Source organism: Artemia franciscana, chromosome 1 (genome assembly GCF_032884065.1).
Source record: "Artemia franciscana chromosome 1, ASM3288406v1, whole genome shotgun sequence".
Taxonomy (NCBI): domain Eukaryota; kingdom Metazoa; phylum Arthropoda; class Branchiopoda; order Anostraca; family Artemiidae; genus Artemia; species Artemia franciscana.
Window position 1 is genome coordinate 48,042,083 of NC_088863.1, and position 12,720 is coordinate 48,054,802.

Consider the following 12,720-nt stretch of genomic DNA (forward strand, 5'->3'; position numbering starts at 1 on the left):
TGGAAGGGATGGCTGTATAAACTCCAGAGGTGGCTCATTTGATTGAAATTGGAAGTTCTAGTTCCTTTTTAAGAGCGATTGCTCAAAGTTCGTATCTCCCCCTCTTTTTTCATCTTTCTTGACTATCGCAAGATGTCCCGATGCATTCATGCTAATTTTGTTTTTATTACCTAGAATAACCTCCTTTGTAAGAGTTTTTATACCACTTAGCTTTGTAAATTATAATTCAAAAGTTGGATCAATATAACTTATTTTTTGCTTATTAGACTAAAATGCCAAATAATAACTAAAAAAGAAAGAAAGTACCTTTTTGATTATTCCCAGGCCTATACCACTATTTAAAATGTAGCCTAATTTTTAATCGTTTGCGGGTATTAAGTTGAAACAAAAGAGTGACGCATGGCAAAGTGCATGGGAAACCTATATTACATTTTTGCTTTATTTACATACATTGAAGGGAGGGGGTAAAGTAAAGTGATGTGCTTTTAGAAATGATATATGTTGAAATATTCCTTAAAATCTCATCTGTCTTTTTACCCCTTAAGTTTTGGCTGGTCTTTCAATGTTTATAAATATTCCCTCATACTATTGTTTTTTTTTTCAAAAATCTCACTAATTTGTTGCATCATTTACAACTATACCTCCGCCATGTAAGCTTAAAAATTGCTTTTATGAATGATCTTTCCCTTTTTCAAAATTCCACATGCAGCCAGTTGGGTCCTTTTCCTCGTTCTTCATTCTGAACGGCAATTAAAATGTCGGAAATTGGCCAGTAATTATGCGGATCAGGTGTATGTCGAAATCGTCTCCTGCTGACGTGAAGCGTGTACTATTATGGCTTCGTGGGTCAAAGGAATCAAGCGATATTCATGTTTTATTTAGTTTTGGAAGATAGAATTTATAGAATAGACTTTGAAAACAGAATCAAATCGAACGTGGAAGAGCGGCCGTTTAGAGAACGGCCGAAGTTTTTCTTTGGAGAAGGGTAGATTTTTATTTTGTTTTAAATTAATAGAAACAGAAACTTGTGATAAAATTTTCTTCCACTTTTTAGCGATAAAAAAACAAACTTCAGTTACCAGAAAAGATGCGTATCAGATTAGGATCCTAATTTTTTCTCTTCATGTAATAAAGTATATGTTTTATAAAGAAGGCAGCTTGCATTAGATACATTGACTCCAGATGTATGAGAATATGAAATGGCCAAAAAGATCTGTAAAAATAAGAATAATAATATAAATGTATTCTCTAGCCGCTTTAAGACTTAATAGCAGACAGACATTTTTGACTTAATAACAGACAAATGGCTAACCTGTAGTCAAAGTTTGTATATCCATGAAAAGCCATGCTTTCATTCCATCTGAAACTTGACACGCCGTTGAAAACTATAAAGAACTTGAAAAAAATAATAATGTAAAGTATGTTAATCTACCCCAAAAAAATTAGAATTCCGCGCTATACTGTTGGGTCAAATTTGAAAGTGAAGGTACAGTTTTAATACCCGCCATACATACACATGTGCATTGATTGTACGCGAGCGCACTGGTCCAAAGTAGTGGTATTGGGGTTATATTTTGAAGTGACCGTGATACGTGGGCCATGTGGACCACCTGGTATTATCGCTTTTAATTTCTTGTGCAATATGCATAGTATCAACACATGCCTAACGCCTCTAGTATGATTGCCATTGCCTTTACCACGCTGGTATTGCTACCACACCGAGGTTTGTCGCGAGGCGGGCGAAGCTTCGAACAATCGAATGTGAGAAAATATTGGCAATTGTGGATCAAGTCGTTATAATTCATTTACCCAGTACCCAGTTCACTTACCCAGTTAAAAAAAGAAGAAAATTTAACCATTCGTTTGGGGCAAATACGATGTTCTAGTCTAATATAGGATTTTAACGTTGGTTTTCGAGTTCTTCACCATTTTGAATTTAATGGTAAAATGTTTTTCAAGATGTTAGCTCTTTTGGGGATGTATCTTCTCATTTTGAAAGTGTTTATGTAAATTTGCTTATGCTAATACCTTTTGCCTCTAGTTTTAAACTTGCTAAATTTTACATATTTGGAATCAATGGAGAAAGCAAAATCGTTTGGTTTACACTAAATATTACTGTCAGGTTTCCGTTTTTTAGGATTTTGATTGCCATTGACAAAATCTTTTTTTTTCACTTCAATACAATGATCCCATACACTTTTAGCCTTTGGTTGGAAAATTAAATATAAAAAAACAAGTTTTTTTTTTAAGTGAAGGTAAAGAGCGACATTAAAACTTAAAACGAACAGAAATTACTTCGTATGGGAAAGGGGCTGCTCCCTCCTCAACGCCCCGCTCTTTACGCTAAAGTTTGACTCTTTCTCCCAACTCTATTTTTTAAAACAGTAAAAAACTTCAGTGTAAAGAGTGGAGCGTTGAGGAGAGAGCAGCCCTTTTCATATACGAAGTAATTTCTGTTCGTTTTAACTTTTAATGTCGGTCCTTACTTTCAGCTAAAACAACTTGTTTCTTTATTTCATTTCTGAACGTTTTTGGATTAATGCATGTTTTGATTTCGGCTCTCTGCAGATGAATAATTAAAACGAAATTTGTATATATTTTTTTTTTTGGCTAAATGTCTTTCTCATAGTTTTGATCGAATGAATTTGAGAAAACAGGAGCGGGAGAGGAGGCCTGGTTGCCACCTCAATATTTTGGTTACTTAAAAAGGGAACTCGAACTTTTAATTTTTTACGAACGTTTTTATTAGTAAAAGATATACGTAACTTACGAATTAGCTTATGTAACGAACTTCTGTCTTCGTTTGTTTTTATTACGCATATGAGGGGGTTTACCCCGTTTTTGGTACCTCGCTCTTTACACTAAAGCTTAAATTTTGTCCCAATTCCTTAAGATGACCGCTGAATCACAAAGGCCATAAAATAAACAGTTGAAATTACTAAAACTCTTTACCGTAAAGACCGAGGTATTAGGAGGAGGTGAACCCCTCATATGCGTAATAATATATGTTCGTTTTAAGTTTTAATGCTGCTCCTTACTTTCAGTAGAAAAAAACCTTTTTCATATTTATTGTTTCATTGTTTTTTTTTAATAATGCTAGAAAATCCTGCGCTCCTTCATGGAAGTTTTCTTCCCCCATGACAAGTTCCCCCATTGAAAACTACCCCAAAATGTATATCTCCCTCTTCTCAACAACTCCTCCCCCTAACCAAAAAATCCCCCTGAAAACGTCTGTACACTTCCCAATAACCATTACTATATGTAAGCACTGGTCAAAGTTTGTAACATGTAGCCTAGCCCATCCCACGGGGACTGTGGGGAGTAACTTGTATCAAAGACATAGTTATAAGGTTTTTAGAATATGCTGAATAAAATGAATATCTCAGAATTTTGATCCGGTGACTTTGGGAGGGGGCCTAGGTACCCTCCAATTTTTTTGGCCACTTAAAAAGCGCACAAGAACTTTTCAGTTCCTTTAGATTGAGCCCTCTCGCAACATTCTAGGACCACCGGGTCGATACGATCGCCCTTGAAAAAAAAAAATCCGTGATCTGCCTTCTGGCAAAAAATACAAAATTCCATAATTTTGTAGATAGGAGCTTGAAACTTCTACAGTATGGTTCTCGGATATGCTGAATGTGATGGTGTGATTTTTGTTTGGATTATGTGACTTTTTGGGGGTGTTTCCCCCTATTTTCCAAAATGAGACAAATTTTCTCAGGCTCGTAACTTTTGATGGGTAAAATTAAACTTGATGAAACTTATTTACTTAAAATCAGCATTAAAATGCAATTCTTTTCATGTAGCTATTGGCATCAAAATTCTGTTTTTTAGAGTTTTGGTTACTATTGAGCCAGGTCGCTCCTTACTACAGTAAGGATTTTTTTGATTTGCAAGGTTCTTGACTTGAAAGTTGACTCGACTCACTCACACGAACGAGGCTTTCGCATCCCATCTTATGTGAAGCTGTCATGCATAGACGCGTAATTTTTGGAGGGGGCAAATTTTTAGCGACCTTCTTATATTTTGGAGTTTTTTTGTATTTTCATTGAAAAGACCTTTTTTTATGTGCTTGGTGAAGCATTGAAAAAGCAACAACATTTCTTCCTCCAGGTTTAGAAAATATATTTTGCCCCTCTCCCTACATGTTAGTGAATGGGCGCCTCTGGTTATGCATAGTGTCCTTCTTTAGCCCGATAGCGCATTCTTGGGGATAATATATTACTATTAAAACAAGAGGAATGTAGTTAGACAGCTCAATGCCCTTTAAGTATGAGCTGAAAGTCTTTTAGTTTAGCATAAATACATAAAATAACAAACTTCGATGGAGGGCATTAATAAAAGTTAAAAGCAATTATTAATCGCTGAAAAGAGCCTCCCTCCTCCAAATTTGTCTTTAATATAGTACATGTCATAGATTTTTGCTACTGTTCGCCTTAGCTGTCGGGAACATGATGTAGAGCCTAGAGATAGAAACTCTGTTTTGTATAATTCATTAGAAAGTGTCAGGAGCAGATATCCTGATGATCTTTAGATTCAATATCTTATTAAAGAAGAAAGCGGAGAAACGAAAATGTAAATAATTCTTTAGCTATTCTTTTTTGTCCTGATCATTGGTAAGGTAGACGTCATAAAACAAGTGAAGAGGGATTTTAAAATATCAGCAAATAGGCAAAGGAATAGGAAAATGCAATTGCTCGTTTTAAATCATTTTCCCCAAACAAGTCAGGACCACAATATAGTGTTGAGCTCTGAATGGTTTTTAGCTATAAAATGAAACTGACGGTGACGAAAGAAAATCTTAATTAATTGGAGTTCAGTTCTTAATTAATCAATTATGTTCAACTAGAAAGTTTCAGGAGTAGATATTCTGCAAATGTTTAAACTCATAGTCATGTTGAAGAAGAAAGTGAAGAAGTAACAAAAACAAATGCTGTCGTACTTATTTTCTTCTTTATCCGTTAACAAGTAACTCGTCAGCAAATTTCTTCAGGGGAGAATGCCTTTGTTTCAACTTGAGTGGGAGGAGGTGACCGGAGAGGGATCCAAAGCCCATGCCCCCTGAATAGGCGGATGGTGCAGACCCTAGAAATGTATTACTATGAGCATAGTTCTTAATTCCAATCAAGCTTGTTTAGGATTTCATATCCCCTTTGGGCTGATGTCCAAATATCTACATTTTAGGGACTTTGTCATAGTCTATCTTAAAATACACAAGGAAGGATATTAAGATAACAGCCAATTTTGTAAGCACTCTTTGTGGTATTCCAAATTTTGAAATTAGGGATACAATTGTATCAACTGTTAACTTAAATCATTTAGGTCTTAAGAAGTATGAAATTATAGTCTTATAGCCTAGTTTCCTAGTATATTGCTTTTATGTTTGTGCATCCTTTATCATATTATGTCTCTTGATTATTTAGGTATTTGCTCTTTTCAGTTTGTTATAAATAAATAATTTTATTATTTATCCGTGTTTCCCCGAAAAAGTGTTTTTGCCTTTTTTCCGTCCGCTTTTATGTCATTACTATTCATCTTTTTGTTCTTCTGTTTTGCTTTTCTACAACTTGCATCAATGTATCAGGACATGTTTCGTTACATTCTTTTTTTTTAAGCCTTTTGTATGTATTTTTGTTTCCAAATTTTAAAAGAATATTAAAAGCGAATGGTTGTTCGTCCAAATGTCTAATTTTTTGTTTATGAAGCTAATTACTGTCTTAGTTTAGTTTTTCTATTCATTTGTTATGCAAAACTCTTTGTTTGAAAAAGGGAATAACTTACTTTTCAGCTAAAACCGATGATTTCTGTGGGGATAGCCACCTTAAATGTAAAGATGGTAAATGCATTCCAACAAGATGGCAATGTGACGGCGAAAACGATTGTGAGGAAGGCGAAGACGAAGATTCAAATCTGTGTAGTAAGTTCAACATTTCACAAAAATTTAGGTAGTGTAGAACTCAAATGACATTGCATTATTGTTAGGGACACTGTCAAGATTCTGTTACTTACCCGAGTCTTTGCCGCTAAATCAGGGATTAAGCAAGAAATACCAAACTTTTCTGGATGCCGGCTTAATTGTGATCCTTTTATAATTGATGCTTTTGAAAAATCTGATTTACCAGTTCAATTCACTTCAATTCGTTTATTAGCAAAAAGCAAATCACACACTGTAAACTAACTACACCCTAAGAGAGCACTGCCCGTAACATGTGACAGTATTCATTCAATCATCAAGAAAAGAAGTATTAGGTAAGAACAGAAAAGAAGAAGAAGGGAAAAGAAAAGAAAACAAGCGTAAATTAATAAAACAAAACGTAGAGAACTATCGGTACAAGAAATTAGGATCTAATTCAATAGTTTTCAATAAGAAGCTTTTAATCTTACTTTTGAACTCTGGTAGGCTATTAACATTTCTCAAAGTATTTGGCAAATAATTCCATATTTTCGGTCCGGTAAATTTTATTGAAAAATCAGATGACGTCAGACGTCTCGTCTCTGTAACTAGTCGCGATGCATGTCAAGTATCATGTTGGTGACTTTCATCATTCCTTCGAAAAGCCGTCATAAACGACTCAGGTGCGGTATTTGTGCTTACTTTATATAAAGTTTCGGCAATCTTTTTTTCTCGAAGTGGAGCCACATTTAGTATCTTAAGTTTTATTAAAAACGCCTTCACACTCTGACGAGGCTCAAGCTTGCAAATTGCATGTATAGCTTTATTCAGAGGTTACTGATTTCAGAGGTTACTCAAAAATATGTAAATTAAATCTGTAGGGGCTTAGTTTCAATTCTGTTTTTGTTTCTGTTGAATTTGTTGCGCCTAAGTATGCCACTTGGTAAACTATGTACGCTGTTTTTCAAGATTGTGTATCTATTTGTGCTTCAACAAAAATATTCTAATCTAAAAAGGTACGTTAAATTCAAATTCAAGCTGGTTTTTAGACATCCACCTGACACTGATTATAAAAAAGTTTATGATCGGATGACTGTTTCTGTCGCCTTACCTCTACAAATATTACGGCAAACATAGTAAAAGAAAGGGCCTGATTACTGTTTTCATTAAAAGACAAATAACTAAAAGATGGTGGACAGTTCTTTGAATCTTAGTGATTAGCGTTTTGTATTTGAGTCAATATAAAAGAAAGCTAAATAAAGTTGTATTATATTTAGTAACTTACTCCAAGATAAGGAAAGCTAGGGGGGAAAACAAGGGAAAAGGAAAACTGTATTAGGGAAAAGCTAGGGGAGTGTCCTCAGGGTTTTTCACATCTCTACAGTTGATCATACATAAAAAGGCTTATGCATCACATTTTTTGAAACAAAAGCTAAGCGATGCCCTTTGTTAAATTATGAATTCGTATGTTAAGTATTCTTGCCATAGAGAAGCGGGAGAATAAAATGTTTAATCCTAAAAGTAGCTCTTGGAATATATTACACCACATTCACCTCACATCGATACAACTTTAATGTAACATAGAGACAAAATAGTTGTCTATATTAACGGTTTATTTTGTATGGACTACGTGCATCCTTAGGAACGAATGCGCCACCTTGTGGCATTACTGCCCGTGAAACTGGGAAGCTTAATATGTAAATTTTGTTTTACTTGCACGATTAATTAGTAATGGAAACATAGCTGCGTCCCTAGGAAAAAATGTTGCGAGACTACGTCCCAAAATACATTTTTGTATTTCTGTTCCAAACCAAAAAAAGGTCAACTAATAACCTACCCAAGAGTGAGTTGTGTTTGCACCCATGTATGTAAATATACTACCACCTATATCATTACATAAAGAAACTTGGGCCTATTGTCTGGAAAAAGTTGTTTATTCCCATTTGATTCGAATCAACCTCCAGTGATAACCCTGCTAAATCTTTTTAATGTTTTCAGGGGCGTCTTGCCACGTCCTAGCTTTTTCACAATGTATGTTTTGCTCACGTTCTGAGAAGATTTCACTATGAACCCTGCCCGAGTTTAGGCTACGAGAGTAAATCATCGTAAAATCTCTTGCACTGATTTTCTCCACCTGTAAACTTGTGTGAATATTTTAGGAAGCTTCATCTGATGGTCAGTTTCTGTATGGAACAAGTTCCCAGTGGATAGCTCCTTTAAAAAGCAGTTTTTAAACTTTTTTCGATGGATTTCAACTGTTTTATTTGGTAGTTAAAATTAAACCGATAATTGCAATAGACTTGAAGTGCAGGCTTCACCTGCAAGTAATGATTTTGTATCTGGAATATCTGTTTTACTACTTCATAACACTATTTCCACGAACATGATAATTTTTTTGGTCCATCTAAAAATTTGAGCAACCCTTTTCAAACGTCAGTGAGTCCAGATATCTTTTGTCCCCATAAGTGCAACAGGGAATTATGTTTCACTTTCAAGCTGTTTATTGATTGAGCAACACTGGCTCTTATTATGAGCCTGACGACTCCTTGTCAGGGATGTACCCAGGGGAAGAGACATTGGAGCCCCCGCCTCAATTCCCAAATTTCTCGATTTATGTGCACTTGTTATTCAAATTTTTAAATTTAAATCTTTTTAATTATCCCCCCCCTCCCTAAAAAATCCCGCAACTGCTTCTATTTTTCCAATAAAATTGTATTAGTAATAATAGATAAAAATCGTAGGTTGGTGGAAGCAGAGGAATACAAAGCTCTGTCTAATAAATCCAAAGGCTCTAGGGCTGCAAGTGTAGAATATAATTGAGCAAATTTCAGCAATCCAAACTGATGTTTTTCCGCCGTTCTAAAGTTGTGGCCCGCAAATCCCTTTAGTGTCAGTGATAAAATTTTTAGTGTCAGTGAAAAATTTTGAGATAGCCATTTTGTTCAACATAGTCGAAAACCGTAATAACCATGTCTTCGCGATGACTTACCCCTGCCACAGTCCCCGGGGGAGGGGCTGCAATTTACAAACTTTGACCAGTGTTTACATAGGCGACACTAATGGTTATTGGGAAGTGTACAGACGTTATTCAGGGGGACTATTTTTGTTTGGGGGGGGGGTTGAAGGGAGGGGGCTATGTGGGAGGATCTTTCCCTGGAGGAATATTTCATGGAGGAAGAGAAATTCAATGAAGGGGCATTATTAAAAAAAAAACAGTAAAAAAATAATTATGAAAAAGTGTTTTCAACTGAAAGTAAGGAGCAGCGTTAAAACTTTAAACGAACAGAGATTATTCGCATATGAGGGGTTCATCTCATCCTAAATACCTCGTTCTTTACGCTAAAGTATTTTTTGTAACTTCAACTATTTATTTTACGGCCTTTCTGATTCAGGGGTCATTCTTAAAGAGTTGGGAAAAAATTTAAGCTTTAGTGTAAAGAGTGAGGTATTAACGAGGGGATCAACCCCCTCATATACATAATACAAATATAAGAATATAAAAGTTCGTTACGTAAGTTAATTCTTAAGTTACGTATAATTTTTACCAATAAAAACTTTCGTTAAAAATTAAAAGTTCTAGTTGTCTTTTCAAATAACCAAACAATTGGAGGGCAACTGGGCCTCCTCCCCCACCCCTTTTTTCTCTTCTCAACGCCCCGCTCTTTTTGCTAAAGTTTTTTACTGTTTAATAAAGTAGAATTGATAGTAAGAGTCAAACTTTAGCGTAAAGAGCGGGGTGTTTAAAAGGGAACATCCCCTTTCATACACGGAGAAATTTCTGTTCGTTTTAAGTTTTAATTTCGCTCCTTACTTTCAGTTAAAAAAAAACTTGTTTTTTTTTTATTTAATTAAACACAAAAGAAGAACATAGCCTACAACTACATTCCATCATTTACAAATTCAAAGTCTTGGTTTGGAAGACAGCCAGACTTTCAATAATTCGTCGAGTTTCAGCTGGTCTGTAACGTCAGTCTTGCAGCACATCATGACAAAGTGATCCAAGCGGTCATCGTCCATCGTTGTGCATCACTGGCGAACAGACCAGAGAATCGCAAATATCGATTTGGCAGCTTTAAGTTCACGGAATAGTCCCTCAAACATGGTATTATTTATGACTTAGTTGTTTTCAACATTAGTCTTGGCCCAAAAGTGTTTGAAAGCCTTTAGCTCTAACATTAGTTCTGCGGGATCTAAGCCTTTTCTAGGAAACATCTTCATGAGTTTGAAAATGCTTTCATAGCTGTCATCCATTTTGCCCAGTAAACTTTGGCTTGCTGGCCCCAGAGAAGGTGAGTTGTCGTAGTTTGTGACATCCAAGCCGTTCACCAGGGCTTTATGGACACCGCAGAGCTCCTTAGCAGAGCTCCTTAGTCATCCAGCGGGTTGGCTTCAGAATTAGCAATTGCCTCTGAATAACGAGCAGGCGGACGTCTACGATGTTGTTTAAGTTAGAGCTCTTCATTGGCTATTGAACCAGATTTCTTGCTTTTCTGGTTAATTTGTTACAACACTAAGATACAGTGAAGAATTTGGAATTGGAATCCCTGATCTTTGATTAGATTATTTGAGCAAGACTTTGGACTTATGTTATATTTAGACTGAAAGAGTGAAGCTGTCTACGAACAAATTCTACACGATAAGCTTTACTATCTGCCATGTATTTCATTTTAACGAATGAAAAAAATATGGTGCCATCCGTAAAATCAGGGCTTGTGTCAGTAAAACTGTCGCATAAATCGTCAGAAAATCGCTGCACGAGTTGGTATAACCGCTAGATTTACCGACCGAGATGGAAATCATGGTGCACATCATATCAATATTTTCATGTTCTTTATTTAATCAAATGAAAATTTTTGGCTCCATCCGTAAATTCACGACACTAAGTCGGTAAAACCGCTACATCTACCAACCTGGATGGAGATTTCATTAGAAGTCATATCCGTATTTTCATGTTGTTTAACCGAATGAAAAACTGTTGCACCAACCGTAAAACCACTGCATTTACTGACCGAGATAGATATTCCGATATATGATAGTCAGTATCTTTCTGTTCTTTATTTAACCAAACGGAAAATTACAAAACGCAATTCGTCAAATCACTGCTGTTATACTGCCGCATTTACAGACCAAGTTAAGAGATTTCTGTAGATAACATGCCAGTTTTCCTGTTTTTTTGTTTTTTTTAACGGAGCAAAAAAAATTTGGCGCGTTGGTAAATCGTGGAGCTTCGTGCCACGATTTTACCGACTCATTTTTCTTACCAAGTGGCTGAAAACATTCAGGGAGGGTAGTGTCCCCCCCATGTGTGTCGGCCTTGATTGAGATTCTCAGTTGTGAAGAAAGTATTGCCACTCGGTGACAGATCGTTTCTGACAGTCACACAGTTTAAGTAAGATAAAGGGCTAATATGGACACTTACCTTATTGCTGGATTTAACTGCGTTTTATTCACTTGGATTTTCATGAAACTATGTTCAGTGATGTATAATTATGCATGAGCTATTTTGAAGAAGGGACGGTGGGTCATTGTGTAGGCTTAGGAGGGCAGGTGACAGATGCCTAAAAGAGCGTGCCCAAACTTTCTAATTCTCCTTCAGCCTTCAGGCAAACATAGATACAGTTATAGACGGGGAGGGGGGTAGGAATTCATAAATCATCTCCCCTCATTTAGACTAAGCTTGAATAAGGGGACTGTGTGGTGGTAAGTCCCTTCTTGTTCCATAAGAAATGTTTCTGAAGTTTCTTTTAAAGCTTCATTTAGGCTAACTAAGCTAATTTACTTCATATTCCATAAAACAAATTATTCTATTATGAAGTTATTAAAAAGAAGCTAAAAAAAAGGTGATTAGGAATGATGGGTGGTGGGTCATTTTGTGGGCAGGGGTTGGGTGTAAATGCCTCAGAGAGTACATTTTAATGCTCAAATATCATAACTCTCATTGAGCGTCCAGATAAAAGTAGAACAAGTTTTTGGGAAGGGAGGAGGATGTATAAATTGATATACAGTCCCTATTAATTAGTAGGGAGGTTTTTTGGTTTACACGCTTGTAACTGATGCTGCAGGGAGGGGGTAATAGTGCCCATCCCACTGCAAAAATCTCTTTTTATGTAATGTAGAATGTTACACACACGTCAACCGGCAAAGAGGTGGAAAAGGTAGGGCAGGGAATCATAATAGCTGCCAAAAATCTTGGACGGAGGGGGGAGGGCTAGTAAGCGCTACTAGGAGAACTGTTTTTACCAATTTTAAATGGGAACATTTACTATTTATATACAAGGTTTCAGCGTATTTAAGCAGGTTTGTACAATATATTTAAACATCAGGGTAACCTATTGTAGGGTTCACCCATAACCACCATCAGGCTTTTTGACGTCTCTGAATGAAATAAGAATTACTAAATCATTGTGGGCTACGGGGGGGGGATTGGAAACAGTAAAGGAGAGTTACTTGTTGCTTTTCAACGACTTTTGGCACTAAATAGTGCAGTAGAACTTGGGGATAGTAGAGTCCCCTCCAAAATTTTTACTACCATCCCTTGCATACGAGAGTGTCTGGGAAAGCCCATGGATTTGGCGGTTATAAGCATCAAACTGATCATGGAAAAATTCGTGTATTTGTGTCCTCCCCCCCCCCACACACACAACAAAATATTTGGTCGTTTTCAACCTTAGAAATACACTTGAAAGTTTGGTGGCAATCGTACGCCCAATTTCAAAGAAGACCTCCCTTTTCCTTTATGAACGTATCTGTGAATAATTGACAATTTTCATTATTTATCACCCTTGCCTTTGAGACTACGGGGTCGTGACATCCCCAGTGACACATTC

At 36.2% G+C, this 12,720-nt stretch overlaps 1 protein-coding gene across 8 annotated transcripts in view; it reads left to right on the plus strand.

The window, feature by feature from the left end:
- Positions 1-12,720, plus strand: part of LOC136030846 (very low-density lipoprotein receptor-like) — a gene marked incomplete at its 3' end in the record, with an annotated part of 166,904 nt that overhangs the window by 25,563 nt on the left and 128,621 nt on the right. For all 8 annotated transcript variants that reach the window (XM_065709901.1, XM_065709926.1, XM_065709934.1 and 5 more), the window contains 1 exon segment: positions 5,789-5,917. In XM_065709901.1, the coding sequence (XP_065565973.1) occupies positions 5,789-5,917 (129 nt within the window).